General features: G+C 45.7%; 2 protein-coding genes across 11 annotated transcripts in view; one reads left to right on the forward strand and one right to left on the reverse strand.

The window, feature by feature from the left end:
- Positions 1–17,567, forward strand: part of PRKAG3 (protein kinase AMP-activated non-catalytic subunit gamma 3) — a 31,806-nt gene extending 14,239 nt beyond the window's left edge. For 2 of the 4 annotated variants that reach the window (XM_053273944.1, XM_053273967.1), the window contains 4 exons: positions 5,296–5,333; positions 6,004–6,150; positions 9,971–10,064; positions 16,479–17,567. In XM_053273944.1, coding sequence (XP_053129919.1) covers positions 5,296–5,333; positions 6,004–6,150; positions 9,971–10,064; positions 16,479–16,501 — 302 coding nt within the window. In that variant the 3' untranslated portion in view covers positions 16,502–17,567. Of the gene's footprint in view, positions 1–5,295; positions 5,334–6,003; positions 6,151–9,970; positions 10,153–16,478 lie in introns of all 4 variants that reach the window. The other 2 variants (XR_008311642.1, XM_053273957.1) reach the window with 2 other exon arrangements.
- A 522-nt stretch (positions 17,568–18,089) lies between these two features.
- Positions 18,090–25,501, reverse strand: part of LOC128335493 (rac GTPase-activating protein 1-like) — a 30,073-nt gene continuing 22,661 nt past the window's right edge. For all 7 annotated transcript variants that reach the window (XM_053273914.1, XM_053273888.1, XM_053273930.1 and 4 more), the window contains 6 exons: positions 23,712–23,913; positions 23,268–23,373; positions 22,451–22,583; positions 21,122–21,233; positions 20,882–20,996; positions 18,090–20,208 (listed from right to left, as the gene is read on the reverse strand). In XM_053273914.1, the coding sequence (XP_053129889.1) occupies positions 20,157–20,208; positions 20,882–20,996; positions 21,122–21,233; positions 22,451–22,583; positions 23,268–23,373; positions 23,712–23,913 (720 nt within the window). In that variant the 3' untranslated portion in view covers positions 18,090–20,156. The remainder of the gene's footprint in view (positions 20,209–20,881; positions 20,997–21,121; positions 21,234–22,450; positions 22,584–23,267; positions 23,374–23,711; positions 23,914–25,501) is intronic.

Genomic DNA, 25,501 nt, shown 5'->3' on the forward strand with positions numbered 1-25,501 from the left:
GCCTCAGTCTCATGTGTTCCTTGGTCCATGTGTTCCTTGTGTTTCTGCTCTGAGCTCCTTGGAGGAAGAGTGGAATAGGAATGTAATTAAAACGCAATGGCTGCATTCAGGTGATCCTCCAAAACCATGAATTTTAGGATCCGATCAGAAACAGTGATAAGCCTGGAAACTGTTGGAGGTTGTAATTTTTATCCCCCAGTTAATTAGCAGTGCACTAAAGAAGCTACCCACTCCAGTTACAGAGTTGTTGCAGAGTTTAGTTGTTGCAGCTATTTTATAGAAGACACATGGAGATTATTGTAGAACTAAATACTAAGTATATATTGGTGAAGTATACTTTGGATAGGAAAGACCTAACCCTAATCTACAGAACTACATAATGAATAGGTAGGGAGAGAGATATATGTTTCCATCTGCTCTCTAAGAGGAAAGGAAGGGATTCTGACTCAGCACAGGAAATATCTGTAGAGTCATATCAGGGGTCATAGAGTAGAGACAGGTAGAACGGTTAGGGAGACCCTTACTCACTACTTATCCACTCCCAATGCCCCTAGTGGACATTAGGATTTGATTGATTGGTTAAGTGCTGTCAAGTCGGTGTCGACTCTAAGCGACGGCAAGATTCTCTCCAGGATGATCCGTCTTCAACTTGGCCTTTAAGGTCTCTCAGTGGTGCATTCATTGCTGTCGTAATCGAGTCCATCCACCTTGCTGCTGGTCATCCTCTTCTTCTCTTTCCTTCAACTTTTCCCAGCATTATAGACTTCTCAAGGGAGCTGGGTCTTCGCATAATGTCCCCGAAGTATGATAGTTTGAGCCTGGTCATTTGTGCCTCGAGTGAAAATTGGATTGATTTGTTCTATGATCTATTTGTTTGTTTTCCTGGCTGTCCATGATATCCTCAAAAGTCTTCTCCAGCACCAAAGTTCGAAAGAGTCAATGCTTTTTCAATCTTGCATCTTCAAAGTCCAGCTTTCACATCCATAGAGTGTCATGAGGAAAACCATTGTCCGAACAATTCTAATCTTTGTAGATATAGACGCGTCATGGCATCTAAATATCCTTTCCAAGGCCTTCATTGCAACCCTACTAAGTGCTAGACTGTGGTGTATTTCTTGACTGCTGGATCCTTTACTGTTGATGGTCAATCCTAAAAGGCAGAAGCTATCCACCACTTCAGTGTCTTCATTGTCAATTCTGAGGCTGGTTGCTGTACCCGTTGTCATTAGTTTAGTCTTCTTTATATTTAATTGTAGTCCCGTTTTTTCACTGTGCTCCTTGACTTTCATTACTAGAGCTTGTAGATCATCCACATTTTCAGCTATCAGAGTGGTGTCAACAGTGTAGCACAGGTTATTGATGTTTCTTCCCCCAACTTAAAAACCATGCTCATCTTCTTCCAATCCAGCTACTTAGTCTCAATATATGTTCAGCATATAAATTGAATAAAGAAGGACAAAGTATACGATTCAGCCTTATCTTACACTACAGCCTTATCTTACTCCTTTGCCGATCTGGAACCAGTCTGTTTCACCATGTTCCGTCTGGACTGTGGCTTCCTGTCCTGTGTAGAGGTTTCTCATGAGAACAATGAGATGTTCTGGGATGCCCATTTTTCTAAGGATATTCCACAACTTGACATGGTCGACACAATCAAAGGCTTTTCTGTAGTCAATAAAGCACATATTGACTTCTTTCTGGTATTCTTACCTTCTCAATTATCCAGTGTGTATCAGCAATGATGTCTCTTGTTCCTCGGCCTTTTCTGAAACCAGCTTGAACATCCGGCATTTCCCTTTCCACATAGGGCTCTAATCTGCTTTGGATGATCCTGAGCATTATTTGATAGCATGTGAAATTAAGGATATTGTGTAATGGTTTGTGCAATCTGTTCAATCTCCTTTCTTTGGTATGGGTATGTAGACTGACCTCTTCCAATCTGTTGGCTACTGTGGTGTTCTCCAAATTTGCTGGCATAGTTTGATTAGAGCCTTGATTGATTCTTCTTCTGTTGACTGCCATATTTCTGTAGCTCTTCCATCAATTCCTGTAGCCTTCTGACTTGATAATGACTGGAGTGCTGATCTAACTTCTTCCCGTACTAGAGGTTCTTGCAAGTGGGGAATATCTTCTAGAGTATCTTGGATGATGACGTCCCTGCTGTACAGATTTTCAGTATACTCCTTCCATCTCTGTTTGATCTTCTCTGAATCAGTTATGATCTGTCCTTTGGCATTCCTTACCATACCAATTTGAGGTTGGAACCTCCTTCTGAGTTCAGAGATCTTTTGGAAAACTTGCCTTGTTTTTCCAAGTCTATTTCCATCCTCAAGGTCTTTATAGATGTCACTGTAGTATTGCTCCTTGTCTCTTCTAACAGCTTTCTGAAAATCCCTATTAAGTTCCTTCCTGAGGTCTTTATCTTTCTTGACTTTGGCTTCTCTCCTCTTCTGGGCAATTTCCACCATCTGTTCTGACATCCATTTTGCTTTCTTCTGTTTCTTGGTCTTTGGCAGTCTCTTTTCACATTCATCCTTAACAACTTTGTCATTAAGATAGTTGGTTCAAATAATCAATACACCGGAAGTCAATCTCCAACACAAACTAGGATCAGAAGTATACTTAAAAAAAAAAATTGTACCTTAATATCCCATCTTTCTTCCATCATGGAACTCAACAGCAGCAAACACGTGGTTCCTAGATGATATCTAATTTAGGCATTGACCAGACCTGCTTAGCTTCATCATGGTGACTGCACCATGCACCTTCCGCTCATGCACTAGGCCCCAAAATTTAAATAGGACTCTGCACCTTGAGAAACCAACATGGGTGAAAAAACCCACAATTGCATATATCAGGGCTGCACAACTTTGGCACTTCTGCAGAACTATTGGCCACAGTGGCTGAAAATGATGGAAGCAGTAGTCCAGTAACAGCTGGAGGGCGGAAGCTGTGCAGCCCTGCAATACATGATTTGTGTAACCTCACTCTGATAGGCATAACCCTCCGTTTGCCCATTTTTAGGTTGGATGTCAGATAATCTGTTCCCAGCTCACCTGAAGGCTGATGATTCTTTATTTGGAGAATGCATGACCTGTGATCGTTAAGCCCCCACCTCCATTATATAGCATAACCCAAAGGTGGCCAACCCAAGGCTCTCCACCTGCTGTGGGACTACAACTCCAATCATCCCCAGCTAGAGTTTATTTGGGATAATGAGAGTTATCATCCAACAGCAGCCAAGAGTCTCCGGTTGGCTACCCCTGGAGATAGACTATTATTCTGGGCTTGATAAACTTCAGATTTAGGCTGCCTTTTTGGACTACAAAAACGGAGTTGTCGATCAGGACACACCAAGTGGTTGGAGGGTTGCATTTGACTCAGTATGTCACAAACTGGGCAAGCTTGGATTATTAGCATTTTCTCTGGGGTGCATCAAAGTCAACATGTTTTTTAAAGCATTTCTTATGAATTTCTTTTTCTATTCCTTCCACTGCACTTCAGTTTGCTGCTGATTTGCATGTGCTCGCCTCTGTATACTGTTGTTTGTTAAAAGGCTTTATTTTATTATTCGTCATTCCCGTACTGAACAAATCGCAGCATTCAGCCCAGCTTAGTCCCACTTTGCTCCCTGGAGGCAGCCTCCATTGCTCCCAGGTGGGGGCATACTGGCGACCCATCAATGTGCTGCTGCAGGAACTGTTAAAGATGTCTGTTAAACTGATTTATTGATGTCATTGATAGAGCCACGGAGCAAGGCTGGCAGCGGCCTGTGTTCGGCCACCGCCACGGCCCCTGGCCCCACCCCCGTGTGACATCGTGGTGTCCCCGCAGTTGACATCGGATGCAGGGGCGTGGTCTCCCTTCCAAACAGGGCCATGCAGCCCCATTTGGAAGGCAGATCAGCCCGTGCTGCTGAAGCAACTCTCCCTGCCTTTAAAGGCCGGTAGAGCCATTCCGGCCATGCTGCCAACGCAGTAGGGCCGATCTCCCTCCCATGTGGGGCTGCACGGCTCCGTTTGGGAGGGAGATCAGCCCTACTGTGTTGGCTTTAAAGGCAGGGAGAGTTGCTCCAGGCGCGGGCTGATTTTGTTCCCAAATGGGACTGTGTGGCCCCGTTTGGGAGTGAAATAACGCTCTCCGTGTCTGACGTCAGACGCAGGGGCATGTCGGGGCCGTGGCCCCTGATTGGCGGCAGTCCAGGTTCTTTGAACCTGTTCACCCAATGGTGGCTCCGGCCCTGCGTTGATATCCTACCCTTTCTCCAAGGAGTTCAGAGCATGTGGAGTTCATGGTTCTTTCTCCCCACTTTTATCTGCACAACAACCCTGTGAGGTAGGTTTGGCTGAGAGTGACTGGCCCAAGATCACTCAGTGAGCTTTATGGCTGAGCTAGGGTTTGAACTCAGGTCCTGAGTCTTAATCCAACACACTAACCACTATACCACATTATCAGCAGTTTTACACAGGAACATAGAAAGCTGTCTGATACACATCATTGTGACAATCATTGGTCTATCCAGCTCAGTTTTGCCTACACTGACTGGCAGTGGTTCTTCAAGGTTTCGGGGAGCGGTCTTTCCCAGCTTTGCCAGGAGGTGCTAGGGACTGAACCTGGGACCTTCTGTATGCAAGCAGCTGCTGTACCACTGAGGTATGGCCCCATCCCCTGAGGGGAATTTCCCTAAGGGGAACTCACTTGTAGACACCTATCCAAATGCAAACTAAGGTGAAAGCTGCTTAACAATGGGGACACTTCATGTTCGCTATGGCTCTCCACCTCTTAACAGCTTTAGCTACTTCTTTCCATTTGTTTTCCATGAAACATAGCTTGCCGTTTTCTCGAGGACTCAAGCTGGGTGGTATATTAACTTGTGTGGGGAAGAAAGAATCATTAATGTAAGGGGGAATGGTTATTGTTATTGAGAACAGTTTTTTTGCTATTAGAAAGAGCAAAAAAATCCCTATTAGAAAGAGCAAAAATTAGTAAATTAGTAATGGAAGAATACACAGCATAAGAACTTATTACCTTCAGTACATTATTTTTGTTTTATTATAAACTGCTTAGAGACGTGAGTTTTGGGTGGCTTATAAATATGGTAAATAAATAAATACTAAAATGGACTGAAAGCGAGATTTTTGATTAACACTTCAAATGTCTCAACTATTCTGATGGTCTCACTGCTTTCTGTGAAGTATTTTACTTTGGATAGAACCATAACAGTATTATGAGAGAAGTCCTGTTACCTGTCCTGCTTGGAGTCTTACCTCATGCTACCTTCCCTTCTGTTTACAGGGAGAGTCGTTGGCCTCTACTCCCGCTTTGATGTGATTGTAAGTATGGCTCAATCCCATTTCCCCAAGTTCAATCAGTTTGGACAATCAGATTGTCAGAGAAGCAGGAGTGAAATGGCATAGGGCCCCACGGAGGAAGAAGGAGATGCTAAATGTGGGGGGAAAGTGTTGGCCAAAGCCGAGAAAGTGGGATGTTTTCCTGTGTTGCATCTAGTGGCTGCTGTGTCTTGTTTTCTGGCGGAAGAATCATTCAGGTAGCTAGCCAGCCATGTGTGTTTGCATGCAGGTGCTGGTAAGTCACTGTAAACATTTCCCATATCCTGTGTATCTAAAGGTGCTAGAGATATAATTTTCCATTGCTGCCTTGCAATTGGCTACAGAGAAGGAAACCAGCTGTTAAATAATATAGGGTAGAAAGCAAGTGAGGACATTGCTGTCAGTTTAGAATCAGAGAGTTCAACTCTGAACACTAGGCCATGCACGCCATTTAGAAAAGGGACTCTCACAAGGGAGCATTAGGCTACTGACAGTGGGGTCATGCCCTTGCTCAAGCCATTGGAACTACCTGTATATCAAGGTTAAAGTTCTCCCACCTTAGTAAAGGCTGTCCCCAAAGGAACTGGGGTGGGCAGATTTGCTAGCAATGCTAAGTCCCCTGCAAGGATGGTCTGTCACAGCTTCTTCAACCCCCTCCCTGGTCTTTCCACAGCATTTGGCTGCCCAGAAATCCTACAACAACCTGGACATTAGTGTGGGGGAAGCGCTGAGGCAGCGCTCAGTCTGTCTGGAGGGGGTACTCACATGCCACCCATATGAGACTCTGGAAGCCATTATTGATCGCATTGCCAAGGAGCAGGTATGCCAGCATGTGTGGTGTGGGTGTGGTGGGGGTGGAAAGGGAAGAACATGTAGGGCCTTACTTAAGCATAGCTAATGTGAAGAAAGATCTCACCCAGCCACGGCACATTCTGGCTTTATATCTTGTTTTTTCCTTAAAAGCAGAACTTAAATTTCTTATCTGCTGGTTTCTCACTCAAGACCCACCTGATGCCGCTTTCCCATCTAAATGGACTCAGAGTCTGCCATGCCCTGTTGGCACGCATATTCTAGCAGCAACAGCTTGCAAACACCTCTGGCTTGTTCTTCCTCAGCCTCCTGGCTGGTGGCTTTCAAGACCTGGGAGATCGGTATTTGCCCCAGGCCTGGGTATATGAATGTTTTTCAAGTGGAGTTCCCAAGTTTGACTGATGCTATACCTTGAATTTCACCCCACTTCTTAATGGCTTGATTAAGCTACAATATCAAGTCATTTAGATCTCCAATAATGCTTTCAGTAGTCATCTGGAGACTGATGCAGATTTCTGGAGATTCCTGGCAACCCTAATCTCAGATGGTGAGGATATCTGGTAAAGAGGTGCCTCTCGGGTCTGTTTTCCTTACAGTTGTGAACTACACCTGGTTTCACCCTCTGTATATGCTCAGAGGGAAAGCGGCAAAGTCACACCGTACACAAACTGAATTGGTTCTTGGAGATGGTGACCATGTAGGATCTGGGTGCGCAAGCAGAGATAGAGGGAGACACACTCAGAAAGTTCAATGGGCTTTATTATAGAAAGTTGCTCCTCAGGATAAAATTCAAACATGTCATCCAAATTAAAAATATGTTTCCGATTCAAGGTGTAGTTCAATGTGCCTAGCTAACATACGTGTGTGCAATCAATAATTACAGCTATCTAACAAATCCTACTAAAACATTTGGAGGGAAGCAGAGAAAGAAGAAAGAAGGGAGGGCTTAGGAGAAGGATGGCATTGGTTAGTAGGGAGGGGGGAACAGGCTGTGTTGTGCATTGAATAGGCATCTCACGAAGAAGGCTTCAAAGGACTTGTTTGTTGCTGTGGCTTGGAAACGATGCAGGCTTCAAGCAGTCAGGCAGGCTGGTGGTAAATGCTCAGAGCAAAGCACACAGAGAGAGAGCACCATGGCTGGGTAGTCTTGACTTCTCACTTGCAGCGGAGGTCACCGACAGTTCCTATCCATGGAAAGAATTCCTGCTTTAGCCCTGTGGCTTGAACAGTGAACTCTGGGATCGCTCTTGAGCAAAGATCTGCTGGTTAGGCAAAGCTTGTTGATTTGCTATGTCTAGAGACCCCTTTTTGTAGCAGCTGGCTCCCATAGACCTGCACTAGGAGTTCTTTCAAGATAGCAGTCTCAGTCCTGGATCTCCAAAGGGTCAGTCGCTCTTGTCATAAAACATCCTTCTTATGACAAAACTGTTTCTTAGACTAGTTCAGAGCAGCATCCTCTGCATACTGTCTTTTTGTTGTCAGGAAGCAGTTTGCTCCTTTTGTTCTCCAAACCTCTGCATTTCTTAAGTTGTTGGTCTGTCTTTGCCTAAGAGGCAGGCTTTTAGCGGCTCTTGCTCCAAAGAGTGTTAAAAAGTCAAAAGGGGTAAGAAGCTAAAAGGGAAGAAGCGAAGCTATATGTGTGAGACAGCAATTAAAATATTTCTTGTGTACATCTACTTAGTGTGTGATTCTAAGAAAAAGAATGTTTAATGTAACAGCCAAGGGGTACTTGCTTGAGGCTAGTTAATCAACGCATTTGACTAAGGCAGAACAGTATAGGTGACATCAACATGATAAGCATTCTGTCATAGGATGTAAGGGATTAGCTTCCAGCTTGTCTCCTATGAGTTGATCATTTCACTCAGAGTTGAGTGAGGCCTTGCAACAGTGTTTCTCTCAATGGAATTGCTGGCAAAGCCACACAGGCCTCAGCCTGACCTGCTGGACTATGAGTTCTGGTCCCATATGAGTGGCCTGGGTCATAACATTACATTCTAAGGCTGCTTCCTCAAGCTAGAAAGCGAGCAGGTTGTGATTTTAGGGCCTCTTTCTTGGAGGTGTTGAGAGTTAGCCTTATTTTGGCCAAGGAAGAGCCTGATGAAACATGGGTGGGTGCATTATAGCACTTGACTAATCAAGGGGCTCTTTGAATGTATTTTATAGATTGTCACATCAGATATGTGGTGAAACAACGGGTTCTGTGAGGTGGGTTTTTTTGGGTTTTTTTGCACCCAGCTCTTTTTGCCTCATCAAATAGTAACTTATCTCTCTTGCACCTCAGTCTGGAGCCCAGAAATGGTTTTATTTCTCAGTAAAACCAAGAGCTGGGTATCATGATCAGTGAGACCCGGTTTCTAAGGGTGAGCGGGGAGAGCGGGCTTAGCCCGCTCTCCCCGCACAAAAGCAGACAGTCTGCTCTGGGTGGCCAAACCGGCCACCCACACAACTTCTGGCTTCGTAACGGAGCCAGCAGGTGCTGGAGTGAGCAGGGGCTGATTGGCCCCCAGAAGCTCCAGCATGCCCTGCACGAGCTGGAGAGAATCCCGGAGCTGGGAGGCGGCTTTCCGCCTCCCCTCTGGAGGGGGGGGTCTACTTGTGAGTAGTCACGGCTACTCATGATTTAAAAACCTGGGGTTTTTTTGTGCTCGCTCCGCAAACCCGGTTTAAGGGGAGAGGTACTTAGGCAGGTAACCGGGCTCGTGTGTGAGCCCGGTGGCTCCCACGATCAGCCAAAATTGGGCTAGGTAACCCTAGCCCAATTTCAGCTGAGCATGGGAATAGCCTCCAGGTCTTGTCTGGTTTTCTCTATTTCCCCCGCTCTTGTCTCTGTTGTAGGAAATTCTCTCTCTCTCTCTCTCTGATTGTGGTGTGGAGAGAGAAGTGATTTGGGGCCAAACTGGGGAGGCAGGTGGTGCAGTTTCTGGAATGTTGCATTAGTTTCAGCAAAGGACTCATATAGGCTGTCTGCTGGGGAGGAGCTTCTGCCAATGAATCATTAAAAGGGGATCCAGGGGGAATGTCCTGGCTCCTCACACAGGAACCAGATTGTTCAGGAGGGAGGTTCCCAAGGTAAGTGAAATGAAAGCTTTATTATGAATTAGACATCTTTCATGTATAAACTGATGGCAGATATGTTTGCTGCCATAAAGCAGGAAGCTGTGGCCAGTCCTGGCTCCCTGCTGGGTACATGTGTCTGGAAATATGTATCTGTTGTGTGCATGTGCTACTTAGTACAGGCACATGGAAAATGTTTGAGATAGAAGAACATTGAACATCCATGCTGGATCAGTCCAAAGGTCCATCAGCATCCTGCTTCTCACAGTGGTCAACTGGATGCCTCTGAGAGGCCAACAAGCAGGGCATGAAGGGCCTTCCCCTGCTGTTGCTCCCCAGCAAATGGTATTCAGTGGTATACTGTTTCTGAATCTGGAGGTTCTACTTAGTCAACCTGGCTAATAGCCATTGATAGACTTGTTCTCCATAATCCCCTTTTAAAGCCATCTGAGCTAACAGCTGTCCCTACATCTTGTGGCATTAAATTCCATGTATTGATTTATGCATGTACTTCTTGTTTTTTAAAGGATTATGTGAAGCAGCCTGAGACCTTGGGTTAGAACCTGAACCTTTCCCAGAATGCTTTGTCTCTTAACAGTCTCACTCTGTGCTCTAGCTATACTATCAAGGATAATAATACCATGCCAAGGGGAAACAGTATGGAGGATTTTTCTAAGGTTGGACTGGTGTCTTTGCCACCTTGATCTAAACCACTTGTCTCTGCCCAACCTGTTACTTTCCTCTACGTGATAGTGTGTGGATCATTCATCTGGCAGGTTCATCGCCTGGTTCTGGTGGATGAGAAGAAAGCCCCACGGGGGATCATCTCCCTCTCTGACATTCTCCAGGCCTTGGTGCTCACGCCTGCAGGTATCGATGCCCTAAACTCTTAAGCTGCTCGACGTTGCATCCTTCCTCCATTTGTACCCTCCATTTCCTCCGCTTCTCTCCGGCTCAGGTAGGCCCCATGCCTTGGCCTCTCCAGGCTCTTCCCCGCTGCTCATTTTTGCCTTGCTGCTGGTTCTCTCTTGTCCGTCCAGCCAAGCCAGGTCTGTATTTTTATCTGTCTAGCCCCAAATACCCAGCCTGGAAGGGAGGCCATTGCTGTGTGTTGTGGACATATGGGCAGCCAAGTTGTGGGAGTCTTTTGGGGGCTGCACAAAAAAAGTTCCAGCTTCCACTGGTTTTCTAGTAAGAGAGGGACCTGCAATCCACCCAGAAGAATCAAAATTGTGTTTAAGCCTTTAGGATCAGCTGCCTCCCTTCCAACCTTGATCTGTTTAGATACTCTTTCATTCTTGTTCATTTGGTGTTTGTATAACACACCAACAGGTGGGCATGTTTGCTGCATGAACAGATATGATTAAAGAACTGAATGGTCCAAAGGATCCACTGTAACCAACCAACCAACCAACCAACCAACCAACCAACCTACCAGTGTATCATTTCAATGCCTTTAAACAATCAAACACCTCTGATGTTTGATTGTTAAAAGACATTGAAATGATCTTGACTGGAGTTTTGTGAACAGTATTCTCTGTCTGCAACAAAAGTGGATCCAATACACCATACATCTAACACATACGCACATAGCTTTGCTGATAGACTGCTCTTTTGGTTGGTTGGTTACAGTGGATCCTTTGGACCATTCAGTTCTTTAATCATATGTTCATGCAGCAAACATGCCCATCTGTTGGTGTGTTATACAAACACCAAATGAACAAGAGTGAAAGAAAATCTAAACAGATCAAGGTCCTTCCCCCCTGCCCAAAGGTAATGTTAAAACTGCTTTCTGTCTGGAATGCATCACTTCTGCGTCACTGCTGTTCATGTAGGAAAACACAACCAATGTCAAGCCTATTCAAATTTTGCTTTCAAATTAGAGACCTCAACAATGCAAAAACCAATTTGTCTCCATTGTCTCAAACAATAATGTAAAGGAACACTTTTGGGGCAAAAGGTAGTGTGCCAGTATTGAGGCAAAATGTCTTGGTAAGTAAACCGATTGATCAATTTTATGGTCGTGCCCCAATAAATTAGGATCTCACTTCAGTGCTAGAACATGGGACATAGGGGTCCTTTTTATATTTGAACAGGCAGAGGAGACCCCTGGCAAATAGCATCAAGGCAGCAACCGCTGCAGCAACTCCCTGCCTCCCAGTGCTAGAGGATGCTGCCCTTCTCTCCTCCCATCACTTAAACCAATCCAGACAGACAATCCATTGCAGCACAGTCAGTCATCTTCCCCGCAGCAAGGCTACCCTTTGCACTGTATGGGGACAGTATCGTAGGCTGCTAGAACTGGATCAAGGCTGCTGCTTTTATTATTTTGTTCTCTCAAAAGGCTTTGGGACTCTCCTGCCTGGCTTCTTTCCCTACACAGCAGTGTCATGGTGATGAAGAGGAGTAGCTAGAAAAAGGAGCCAGGGACCATTTCCCCACCCCTCTCTTGTTTGACTTCCAGCCAAGGAAGTTTGGGGGCAGATGTGGCTCTCTGATTGTAGGACTGGCATGCAACCCATGAATGGATGTAGCTATCATGGCTTGTAATTTCTTCTTGCACTCAAGCCAGTTTCCTAGTCTTTCCTAGGAAAGACATCACCTTCTGGCAATACCCAGTGTGGATAATAGAAGATGCTTTGGCCACAGTGGCTGCATGCACACATTCCCTCTTTGTGTTGCCTTGCTCCAGGGGGCTTGAGTTTGAAATATCCTCCTTGTTCCTGCCTGACAACATGGTTGCCTTCTTCACTCATGCTGTGCTATTGCCACCGTCACATGTATATAGCTGAGTCTGTGCCAGAGGCGTAACTATAGGGGGGGCAGGGGGGGCACGTGCCCCGGGCGCCATCTTTTCTGGTCACATGGGGGGGCGCCGCCATGACAAATTTTTTTAAATTTTTTTAATTTTTTTTTTTTTTTTGTTAATACAAATGTTTCCTGCTCAGTGCAGCAGCGCTGCAGCAGTCAAGGGAGCGTGTCGGCGCCCCTCCCCCACGAGCGGTCCCTTCCGCGCTGCCCGCGCCCCCCATTGCTTTGCTGGCGCCTGGCAGCCAGTCAGTGGCCTGGCTTGGCGGCGGCGGCGGGCGCTTGTGAGGAAAAACCTAAGTATAATGTAGTATGTTTGGGGGGGGGGGTGTGCCATTTCAGTGCTTGCCCCGGGCGCTGTTTTCCCTAGTTACGCCTCTGGTCTGTGCTCATACGTGCCTGTATGCTGGCCAAGGTTTGTTTGTGGATGGTGTATGTAGGTTGGCATCCCTCCCATTGGTCAAAGGCTGTGGCCATGTCCTGCCAAACATGAGTTTTTAAAAACAGCCATTGACACAAATAGGACCACCCCACAACTGGCTGAGGGAAAGTGGGAGGAGAGGGGGCCTGGGGTTTCCTCAAAGAGATGCAAGTCACTCTAGGAAAAGGCAGCGGCCCAGCTTATGTGAGAAATCTTCTAACTTGTCCCCTTAGCTAAGCAGGGTCTGCCCTGGTTACATATGAATGGGAGACTAGAAGTGTGAGCACTGTAAGATATTCCCCTTAGGGGGATGGAGCTGCTCTGGGAAGAGCATCTAGGTTCCAACTTCCCGTCCTGACTTCTCCAAGATAGGGCTGAGAGAGATTCCTGCCTGCAACCTTGGAGAAGCCGCTGCTAGTTTGGGTAGAAAATACTGAGCTAGATAGACCAATGGTCTGACTCAGTATATGGCAGCTTCCTATGTTCCTAATTGCACAGGGTGGGAACTGTCTCTGTTGGGGCACATCACCTACCAATTTGATTACAATGCTTGAAAAAGTGACATACAGGAGGAGTCAAAAGCTATTAGCTTTTTGGCTCTAAAATGGAATCACTTCTAGAGCTGCCAATGTTGATAGTTTATGATGCAGTGGATTTAAGCTCAGCCATGTGGTGCTGCGGCTAAAATTTGGACTAGGATAGGGAAAACTTAGATTCATGTCTGCCATTGTCTCTTACAAACACTGAATAGCTGAGTGTCAGTTTGAACTCAGGTTTTTCCTACCCAAATCTAATGCTTCTCTAAGGGCCAAATGACTCATTAGGTTAAATCCATCATCATCAAGAGATGGGATTAACACATGAAGTAAACTGAAGTGCCCTTGTTTAAAAAAAAATGGGGTGGGGGAAGAAGGGTGATTAAGACCAGGCAGCAGGAAGGGAAATTAAATTTTCAATTGTTTTAAAGTTTTTACTTGTGTGTGTGTGTTTTACTGTAAACCACCCAAAGACAAGTTTTGGATGATATACAAACAATAAAATTAAATAAATTTGACCCTGCTTCCATTTTCTTTGCCAAAAGTGTCCCCTGCAAAGTGGCTATTTGCTCCAAAAGTAGCGATTTGAAGCGGGGGTGGGGGGTGGAGGTGGATTTTCAGCAGGAAAACAATGTAGGGGGGAAAGCCCTCCTCCATGGTCCCATTCTACATAGCAGCACCCCACTGTGGCTGCTTCTTAAAACATGCATTCGTAGTTTACTTTCTGCATTAAGCCTGTCTCTTAATGATGGCCTTAAGCAGGGGCTTAGCTAGGGGAGAGGGGGCTCGTGTTCATCCCTCTCTCTGGCGGCCCTCCAGAGTGAGGGAGATAATGAAGAAAACAGGGAGGGAGGGAACTGGAGGGCCCTCAGGAGCTGGGGGCCTGTGTTCTTTGAACCCTTTCGCTCAATTATAGCTGCACCCCTGGCCTTAAGATAACATGTACTTTTGTTCAAAGAAGCTCAGATAACAGCTTCAGACTTCCAGGAAGTCTTCCATCTGTATAGCTTTCAGGGCAAAATCTGGACGTTTTCTGGACTATGAGATTTGCAACGGGTAAAGCATTGCATAGTGTGACGGAATACTGCATCGGTTTAAAACTGAGAGTAAAGCGTTATTCAATGCTTCATTGTAGGCTGGTGGCCATTTATATTTTTTTGTCCATTGCAATGTGTTTTCAAGGCAGGACTGTCCATATTCTCCTTGAAACACGTTTATCTGCCCCTCCTCCTGCTCCATTTGGGCCAATGGAGTTGTGGTGGATGGGGGAAATGTGAAATTTCTTTTGGTAACTTCTCGGCTGCCTTGTGCAAATCCACCAGTAGGGGGAAGCACCATTCCAAAACAAAAATCTAACTTTGTTTTGCATCATTCCAGTTTTGCACAAGCAATCACCCGGCCAGGGGGGAGAGGGGTGCATGAGGAGATCCTTTGGAGTGACAAAACAAGGGAACTGCTTATGGGGGTAGGGGGAGCGAAAGGGAATCCTGTGGCAAGCCAGGAAGGGGGAAAGACAGGCACGGGCATGCCTCTAGATAGGTAGGTAGGTAGGGGAGTGCTCCTCCAGTGAGGGCTGTGAGATTGCACAGAAGTAAATGAATCATGATTCAATTCAGTGGACCTCCTTTTAAGTAAATGACTGTTCTCTCTCCCTGCCCTTTGCCTTGTAGTAAGCAAATGGGATTGCACAGAAGTAAATGGTTTAGTTTAACGGACTTCCTCTTCAGTAAAAATGCATGAGAAAGGGTTGGATTCAGAAATCTGCTCAGCTGCACTAGTATGAGTCTCTGGCCAAAGTAGCAAATTAAAAGGAGACTGCAAAAAAGAACCCCAGTGGAAGGAGGGAAGGAAGGAAGGAAGGAAGGAAGGAAGGAAGGAAGGAAGGATACTCCTCCAATCTCCCCCCCCCCATGTGAACAAAAACAAGTTATATTGGAAGCAAGCAGAGGAGGAAAGGAGGAGAAAGCTGAGATTTCTCCCTTCCTGCTTCTCTCCCCACAGTGAGGTGGTGGAGAAAGCAAGCACGGGTGTGTGTGTGTGTGTGTGTGTGTGTGTGGGTACTGTCCATACCGCATCACACTGCAACGCATATACTCCGTTGCAAGCCTCCCTAACATGGAAAAACACAGCTACTTTCCTTCAGCACTATTACCACGTTATATAGGGCCATAACACATCATTAAAATTTGAAACAAGGCATGGGAAATATGGACGGCACCCTGCTGACAGCACAGCAAGTGCTATGTCAAAACATTGGCAATACGGAGGGGCACTTATGGGACACGTGACAGTGTGTAATCTGGAAAATGCCCTGCACAGTTTGAACAGTAGATATCTAGCAAAACCCATCACTCACTCCAAACACCAGCTCAGGGCTACTTAAGAAGAGCCCTCTTGCCCTGAGGAGGAGAAAGAAGACAGGCCAGGCCATCAACTCCTGACTGAGACGAGAGTAGCATGAAAAGAACAGATGGGAACCTATGTAACTATAAGCCACCAATTAGCCTTTGATAAGCACAGCATTGTTCTGAACCCCACTGGTAGATGGATTCTTCATATTAAGGCCAAAATGCCATTCTGAGAACCATTGAAAGAGATGGCTATAAACATAACACAGAAATGCTACTAGCCAATGTTATAATTCAAATGAATTCATGTATCAAAATGACCACTGGTGCTGTACCAAGTGGGTCACCGAGCAGGCCACCAAGTGGGATAGAATTTGTCCTCTGGGACAGAGGTTCCCAACTTGGATCCCCAGATGTGGTTGCGCTACAACTCCCATCATGCCCAGCCCCAGTCACAATGGCCAAAGTATGATGGGAGCTGTAGTCCAACATCTGGGGACCAGTGGTGTAGTGCTGCAGGGATGTAGTCCTGGTACTTTTTCCCCTCCAGGGTCTCTACAGGGTTGCAGAGGCTTTGGCTTGCTACATAGAATTAATGTGCTATTATTGCCACCCATTTATTACCATTCTTCCTATCTTAGGACCATAGGCAGCTGCCTTATACAGCATCAAACTCTTGGGTCCATCTAGCTCAGTACTGCCTACACTGACTGGCAGTGGCTTTCCATGGTTTCAGGTAGGAGTCTTTCCCAGCCCTCCCTGGAGAGGCTGCCAGGGATTGAACCTGGGACTGTCAGCATGCAAGTCCTATGGTGGACTAGTGTCAGGACATACTAAAATGAATGTCAAGGAATGCCCACTGAAGTGCACCGATTCATTCTAGTACATTCCCTACAATCGACAGGATCCTTGACTTCTTGTACCAGAACCCCATTGCCCCATTACCATCTCTGTCTAAATGTGGGGTGCGACTATGGGGGCTGTCATGGAGAGCCCCTGCACTTCTGAATTTGAGACACCACCACTGCTGGGGACACAAGATGGTGAACTCCTGCTGTGGGAATTGTGTAGTCAATGGAAGCTGCTTTCTGACAGGCATAGAAAGGGAGCAGTACAGGCCAGGTGAGCCCCTGCTTCCTTGATGATTCACTATTTAATTCCTTTTTTGCAGGCATTGACCGCCATTCCCTCTGATGTGAAAGAGCACTTGCTGCCCCCAGCACCTTGGGTTACTGCCACTGCATCCATGACACATGAAGTGGGGTAGGAAATCTCCGAGACAGAGAAACGAGAGACATTTCCTCTTAACAAGCAATACTAGCGCTCTGACCACTCATTGCCACCTCCTCCTGCTCCCCAGGCTACAGGAAGATGAAGAGAGGAAAGTGAGAGAGAAGAAGTGATGAGGAGAGGAGACCTGGACTTCAGAACTGTAAATAGACAGACATTTAATCCCTCAAAAGCTTTTTACATGGTTTTTCAAGCAGCCTTGGTCCAGATGGGGAGAAAGTAGGTCCTAGTTGAACAATGCATGTGTTTGCCTCCTCCTGCAGCCCTTGCTGAATGTAGGTGAAGTCACGTCAATTGAACTTGCTTCCAGATCTTCTAATTTCAGCTAAAGTCCTTTTTTAAAAAAGCAGTTGATAGCTGTAGCTTTAAGACCTGTGGACAGTCTCTATGCATACAAGGGGGAAGGTAGAAGAGGAGCCATCTGCAAGCTTTGAAACCAGACCCCACTTCTTGACAAGAGGATTTTCTCATTAGGCAATACTGCCTTGGAGAAGTGGTAGAGTCTCCCTTTCATGCTGCTTCCACTTGAAGACTGAGCACATATCAGGCTAATGCATTGCTTTCTGATATTTCATTACACTTGAGCCAGCAAGAAGATGTGAGAATGTGTAAGGTAGAGAGAAATTTCTTGAAGTAACTATAGGCCTGTGTATGAAACCTTAACAAGCTCCATCTAGTAGTAGATTTTCTCCTGTTGACATTTCAAAATCTCTTTTTGTCAAAGGGAAAAGAAAAGAAAGGAAAGCGATGGTGAGAGAAGGGCACAATTCTTTCCTGTTTTTACTATGTAAACCACTTTGAGAATCTTCTTGTTGAAAAACAGTATATAAATATTTAAGAATAATAAAAACACAAGTCAGTCCACATTCATGATTGACCATCAGCAATCTTCCCTACTGTGAGCCTGTACAAATAACCAAAGCATTGTTCTTATGTATCCGGAACAGTAGAATAAAAGGATTTGCTCACAGTGAGGTCATTCGCACAACTGGGCGGGCACGGTGGTGGGAGGATGGATAAACTCACCTTCCCCCCAGATGAGTGGTTGCCTGTTGCTGGGCATGCAGACCACACTCCCTGACAATCTATGCTGCATACGGCAGCATGGAGTTCCAGAGGTCAGGACAATGCGTCCCAGCCTCCAAATATCACAATGTATTGCAAAGTACACGCAGTGCGCTGGAGGATTCCCCCATGAGATGTGTGCTGCAGGTACCCATCTCTGTGTCTGCTGGAGTGAAACATAGCCCCAGTGAACACACAATCCCAGAGCCCAGATTAAGGGCTTGTTTGAGCTTGTAACCCTGGCTAAGAGCTGGGTTTAAAAGCAGGGCTAAGCGGTGCTGCCCCATTGGGATCAGGCCCAATTCCAGCAGTTTTCACTCGCACCCTGACCCAGGCTAGCCTCGAGTTAGGGTGTGCATGAGAATAGCCTCAGTAACTAGAATGACTTAACAGATGTGGTGAAGGAGAGGCTCGTTACAGAAAAGCGTACAGCTTCTTTTGTTGCTCTTTTATTTTTTGTAATAAATGTTCACACTAAAGACAAATGTACATATTACAAGTTGGTAAAGAATAATCCCACGTGAGGGGATTATTCCAGGGAGTGAAGTAGGAATACAATTTGAGGATAAGGGAAGGAAGGAGCCCATTTTGCACAGGCTGGGTGTTGTGTGATCTTTGGAGGTGGGCAGCAGCTGCCAATTGCTCCACATGTAAGTTAGTTGCATACCAGTGGCTTTTATCGTTATTAAAAACAGGCCCAAACACAGCTACTAAGTAAAGCTACAGGCCCTTGTTCAAGAATTCCCAAGTATGCTTATCAAAAAAACCAACAAGGGGATTTTGGTTGGGACATTAAAAAAATAAAAATAAGATGACCTTTGAGATTATCATGCCAAGCATCAATAGCTACCACCATCTGGGACCCTCACAACCTATTCATGGTGCTTTGTCAGCCATTTGGAAGTCACAGCCCCAGCCCATCTTGAAAATAGCCAAAAGCTTCAGCAGTTTCAGTAGGTATGATGGTTCCATGAAAGGTTGACACATTGGAACTCTCAATAACTAGTAGCTCCCTCTACAAATCCTTCCATTCAGCTGGGAGGTCTCAAGGAGGAAGCATTTGTTAAGAGCACAGAATAAAAAACCTCAGCAAATACTTTTACCAGTTTTGAGTACTTCCAAGAGGAGTGCGGTCCTCCAGGGGCTAGAGCCCCAGAAGAGTGAGAGAAAGGGAGGAGACTGAACACAGAATTGAAGAGGGCAGAATAAAATGAACACAACCTTATACCTTTCCATCCTTCTTCACTTGTCACTATCCTTCAAGGGTACAGATGCACCCAATTTAATCTCAGGGGAATATTGGAGGTAAGCAACTCTTGCAGCATTTAGATTACAGTACCCTTTGATACATGGTCATGAAAGGATGTATTGAGTCGAGTCCTGACTTCCTGAAGCTCAACATGAATTTAGTTCCAAACAATACATTCTGGTAGAATGAAGCCTTTGAACTCCGCATGTCCTTCGTGCAAGTCACCACACTTCAGAATGACACATGAGCAAATCATGGCACAGCCATTACTCCCAAGGTGTTTCCAGATGAAAGATATTAAGCATGTTGTGCAGGGGTGGCCAACCTGAAGTTCTCCAGCTATTGATAGTGGAAGCTGTAGTCCAGCAGCAGCCAGGCACCTTAAGTTGGCTGCCCCGGTGTTGTAGGCCAGCACATTCACAAACCCCGATAGCCCAAATGGATCATCATAAGAGGTACAGCAGTTACAGAGATGAACACAGTGACAGTTCCACCCTCCTAGACTAGTAAATACCTCTGAGGAACTCTCTGTTCCGGCTTTGGCATTCCTGCCACTAAAGAAGCTACCACTTGGAAAGGTAAGTGATTTGACTAGCACCAAGGACAGAGTCAAGGATATAGTTTCCTCTCCATTGAAGGGCCAGGGCCCAAGAGCAATCACTATTGCCTGCTGCATTCAAAACAAGACTGGGGATGGGTGGGTGGAGGAAAGGTCATTGCTCCAATAGTCCTCCAATGGCTCTACCAACCAATTCTTTCTTTAAACCATCCACCATTTCAGCCACCACTGATCTCTGCCATATAGATGTAATCGGTAATGAAACCTCACCTCCCAGAAGGTACAGAAGTTATTATGGCTTTTGCCCACCAGCCTAACTTTCACCCTCATGCATACATGTACCTGGCTGCATCCTATAAACAGAGGAAGCCAGGACCTCTTCATCCCACCCACAAGTCCAGCAATACGAAAGGGGAAGGAAGGAAAGAACTGCCTCTCTTCTGAAAAACTCCAGTCAGAGAGGAGAGGGTCTGTAAGTGATACTCATGGAGACAGCCCCCAGAGTGCCAACCACCCTTAAGGACGAAGCCAAAGGTAAAGAATCCTCCCATGAACTGTGAGAAGCCAAGCCTTGAGTGGCAAGTAAGATTGCTTGGCAGGGCCACAAGAAAGCTGGAGCATCACAGCAAGAAATGAGCCTATCCTTCCTCAGCAGGTGGTACAGGTGGTCACACAGAGTAGCTTCCTTATGTTGGGAAAGGGAATAATCTGCCAGTCTTCTTTGTGTGGGTAACATTCCTGGCAGAGGGGGAAAAACAGACAGGTTAGACCAGGAAATTAATATTCCCCCTATAAACAAATAAGCATATCTTTAGCAATGGTACCTTCAGCAGTCAAGAACAGAGGAGTATGATGCGAGTTGCAGTCCAACAGCAGCCAGAGAGCCTTAGTAACTAGAAAATACTAAGCTAGTTCACATGAGCATTAACTGGGCAGGACAAGCATCCTATCTAGGTTTGGGAGCTGTGTGAACTCCTTGTTTTGCAATCATGTAAGAGTAAAAAGCAAGGTGGGGGAATGATCCTGCTAGGTAGGAGGGTTTTTTCTCCTACCACATTAAACAGCTGGGTGTAGCTGCTGAGTAGGACAGAGACCTCATGCACCCAGGGGGAACCTCACAGATGATCACTTCCCTTGTTTCCTACCTCACTTTTTACAAGCACACAACTAAAAAACGGGAGCATGCATAGCTCCTGAACCTGGGTGGGATGCTTGTCTACTCAGTTAATAACCGTGTGAACTGCCCTACTGTCTAGCATCCCCACCTCAGAGCTGGCAGGAATGCACATACACAGAACAACCTGCGCCCTCCATAAACGCATTCTGCATCCTGGTGGGGTAGCATCAATACCACCCCCCTACAATATGCGCTGCAGTCAGGTGCCAGCTCCTCCCTTCTTATATTACTCACAAGGATGGGTAGGTGGTGCTAGTGCAAGCATGTTGCTTACTGGGGAGGCCACCACTTCCTGGGCTCATCTGGATGGTGTTGATTTTCGGGGAAGTGAGGGGACGGAAGAGCCGCTCTGTGAAAGGAGGGTCGAGATTCAAGGGGAGGATTCAGTCCAGTTCTCTCCTGGCTGACCACCTGAGGATTGCCAGCCCCGAGCAGTGGGGGGGGGGGGCTACCTCACTATCCAATTGGACTCACCTTGCTCATTCAGTGCATGGTGCGGTTGCACTGATGGCACCAGATTTTCCTGCTCCTCTCCCACAAAGCGTTTCCAAAATCCAAGGGGCAATGTTAAGAGACTGGCAACCACCTGTGGGAGAGGAATATATATCAGGCTTCCTTTCCTCTCCCTCTGCCCTTCATACACATTCGTTTGCCAGTTCTTGCTTATGTTGCAGAGCAGGCTATCTGTGCCTACCAGGTATTCGCTGAAGTCAATTTACAACACCAAGATTTGACAATGCAATGGGAGTGAAGTATCCAAACCAACACAAAAACTTGAAGAAAACAAGCCATCACTCTCACAAGCCAAGATCTGAAATACTGTAAAGGCTTCATGTTCTTTCTTGGACTCTGAATTGAGACACCAGAACACTGATGAAGAAGCATCCAGTGAAACCTTGTGTTCAGTTTATTATGGGGTCCTTTCCCTCACAGTAGCTGTGTCACTGCTCTGATGGGATTATCAGATTAAGAAAGCCATGACTAGTTGCCAGGGCTTGGTATACAATACTATGTGCACACAAAGGTCAGAATTTATCATCCTTGGAGTCCCAGCTCTTTCTTTTAAAAGGTTTTCAGACCTTAAGATGCAAAGATAGGCTCGCAAGCTTGTACAAAATACTGGATGAAGTCTCAAGGGCCAGAAAGGATATCAAAAGGAACATTTTGAATGACCTAAAGTCCTTGCCTTTCCCCATCACTTACTTTGTAGGCTGTCTTGGAAGTTGTAGAACTGAACAGCAGAGAGAGAGATCGAGAGAGATCCTCAGTGAATTGAAGATCTAACTAACCTGGGCATTTGTGCCATCAAAGAGTGTGTGACAGAGAAACCCTTACTATATGAATAAATCATACACGTTGTAAAATCTTGTAGTTTAAAAAACAATTTTGTTGAGGTTTTTTTAAAAAACAAAAACAAAATTAAGACCTTATAACTCCTCTCCTAGCCCATCCCTGTTGCTCACTCCCTGATGGATGAAATGTCCAGGCTAGTTAGTACAAATAAGCACGTCGTATACCCCCATTTATAATCCTGTTACCTCACAAAAAGTACTTTCATTTTAAAAGGAAGAGGGTACTCTGGAAAAATGTGAAAATATGATTTATTTGTATTTCAGAGCAAGGAGTCAGTCCTCCTCACCCCCAGAGCAAGAGGGGTATTTGTCCAACAGGCACATCCTACAGGGAAACAATCCTGAATTCTCAAGGCTTTTACTAATCTGTAAGTTAAACACTGCATGGACTTCCTTGATGTCCCACTGAGTGTGAAAAGAAAGATTCAACACATGCAGGCCATACTTTTACCTGGCATTGACGGGGTGTGTCTTCCATGATGGTGAATGGGGTGGGTTTGGGAGTACTGTGCCCAACTAGTGTTGGTCCAAAGACACGTGACAGGTTATGCCGGTCCATTCGACACTCAGGGCTCGCCATAACCCTAAGGATAGAGAGATTGCTGGATCAATGGGTGTCACAGCCCAAAATCTCTAACCTGAAGTCTTGGTCCAGCAATACCTGTAAGGTTAAGGGAGCCTGTAATGTGTAGTGGAGAGCATTACATCAGGATATATGCAGGCCACATAATGTGATGGAGCAACCAAGCCCACATGAGACCATCGTGGGCAGAAACAGTGTTTCCTGTGCACTAGGGATACTACAGATATCCATGACTGGTGTTTCTTTGGATTGAAAAGCACAAATGTTATGCTTTTCCTTGTAAACCACCTTGAGAAATTTGTTGAAATATACTGGCCCAGCACCTCAGCAACAGCAAGTTGGCCAGAGAGGAACAATAGTCAGATATCAATTTGTTCTTGCAAAGGGCAAGAATTAGCCACCATGAAGATGTGCTCCTTCATAAAAACAAGGCAGTACAATTAAGTCTGTCCTCTGCCTTTAAATGGAGAAACAGTGCTAGGTTCCAAACTAGCACTTGGACAGTTCAGAAAAGTTTGCCATCCTGAAAATATCCATTGTTGTCAGATAAGAATCCCAAATATTCAAGGATACTTTTTTGTCAGAGCAGGAATATCCATGAAAACAGGACAGGTTTCAGGGATGCTAATCTCCCTGCCTTTCCCTCCAGTCAATCCGTTTCTGCCTCTCTTCAGCAATCCCTCACCTGTGCAGGTGAAGCATGAGAAAAGCTAGCGTATGTCTATTGGCCAGAGGCAGCTTCATCAAAACATGGCAGAGGGCAGTGTGGCGGGCAGACTCATCTGGAATGTCTAGTTGGAAGGAAAAAAGAGAAATGAATCCTTACTGGCCTTCTAGGCCATACATAAACATCAATATTCAGCCACTTAGCCCTACCCTCCTAGAAGAGATGTCCCCAAGCTTTTCAGAACAACATTGTTCAATATTAGATACAGCTACAGAAGAGGTCCCTCAAGCAGCCAATCAACGGCAGGAATCACTCATCCTCATTTGCAACAACCCACCTCAAATCATTCTAGCAGCTCTGACCAGGCAATATGGAGAACCTTCAGCCCCACAGCCACCAACATCCTCAGAAGTTAACTCAGGGCAGCCACTTCCCTTCCTACGGGAGCCTGTCCCCACTCACCTGCAGCATGCAGGAAGGCGGAGTGCAGGCAGAAGGTCACTAGTGGTTCCTTCAGGCCTCTCAGAAAGTCCTTGAGAATGCCACAGATCACATTCACATCAGTCACGTCATCCAGTGAAGGAATGGCTCCTTGGGCATGAAGCAGTTTGTGTTTCCATTCACGCACAAGATGCTCTGCACCTGGCACTCTGTAGAGCCCAGTCTGCAGGCAAGGGGCAGAGAAAGCGGAAGCAGTCAGCAAGGTAGGACACAGCCACTAGCCCCAATCCTAGCAGCCAACACTCTTAGCCTGGCATAGTACCATCCATCACTAAGACCAGTAACAGGCATGAGAAGACCACCAAGTCCAACCTCCTGCCGTGAGTGAAGACCAGGCATCCATCAGCATCTACAGATCTTTCTACACTAACTAGGCTACAAGGTTTTGTCATATAGAGTAAAGTGGTTTATATAGATATAAATAAATAAAATAGCCCCCTGTCTCCAAAGGGCTCACAATCTAAAAAAGAAATGTAGGACAGCCACTGGAGGGATGCTGTGCTGGGGATGGATAGGGCCAGTTGCTCTCCCCGCTGCTCAATAAAGAGAATCACTACTTTTAAAGGTGCCTCTTTACTCAGTTAGCAGGGGACAAATAAAGTTAGAGATGGCTAGGAGGGTGGAAAATACTCTTCACTGATCCAAATCACTCTTTTGTACCCCAAAACCTGAGATCCAGGCTGTTCAGTTTATATCCTTCCAAGCCCAATCTTCTCATCTGGCACTGCCCCAGGAAGAGGCAGCACAAGAAAGGAAGAGCTACCAATGTGTACCAAGGAAGAGCTACTAATTGCCCACAAAGCCAATTTTGCTCACTGTTCTGCACAGAAGGTCACTTGCAACAGGTTCAAGAAAAGAGGACGCTATGCTAAGGTTTGCAAGTCTTATGTCCACTCCATTATTGATTCAACATATGATAAAGATGAGGCAGGTGAACCACTTCCTAACAGCATTTTAAGGGTGACAGACTCAGAGCCTAAGTTTAATGGCCATGAAGTGTGGATGCTGGCTGATTCTGGTTCTCTGTACACGATCATTTCCCATTTACTTTACATGAAACTCCTTACTACATCACATCTGCACCTGTAGCCTACAGACATCCACCCATGGGGATATGGAGGTTCCCCTATTGCCATAAATGAGCCATTTTTCGAAGGGCAGTATATAAATCAAATCAAATAATAAATACTTTACTGCTGTCTTGGAATACAAAGGACATACTGCAGAAGGAGTGTACATGTCATAAAAAGGAGTCTCAATATTGGGCTGGAAACATCAGAAAGATCTACAGATAGTTTTAGACCCAAATAGCACAGAACCTGTATTACAGATGGAGCAATCAAATTCTGATATGATGGCTGATTTTTATGATGTTTTTGCTGATACTCCTGGCACTGCCATACACTTCAAACATAAAATTCAGATGAAGGCAAAGGCAAATGCAGTACCTGTACAACACAAAGTGAGGAACGTACCCATAGCATTGTGCCAACCACTTAAGGTCAGCATGCTGTAGTCTTCATGGAACCTGTTGATTCATCAGAATGGGTCTCTCCCATTCTTCTTGTATGAAAATCAAATAGTATGCACAGATTTAAGATGACTGCAGTGGATTGCCATCTATTACCCAATATCAGTAAAACGCTGCTTACTTTGAAAGAGGTAAGCACAACATTGGACTTGTTTCGGCCTATCATCAAATTCCTCTGCTCAACGGTTCTCGCAGATACACAGCCTTCATTAGCCCAGAG

The sequence above is a fragment of the Hemicordylus capensis genome, chromosome 1 (genome assembly GCF_027244095.1).
Source record: "Hemicordylus capensis ecotype Gifberg chromosome 1, rHemCap1.1.pri, whole genome shotgun sequence".
NCBI classification, from domain to species: Eukaryota; Metazoa; Chordata; class Lepidosauria; order Squamata; family Cordylidae; genus Hemicordylus; species Hemicordylus capensis.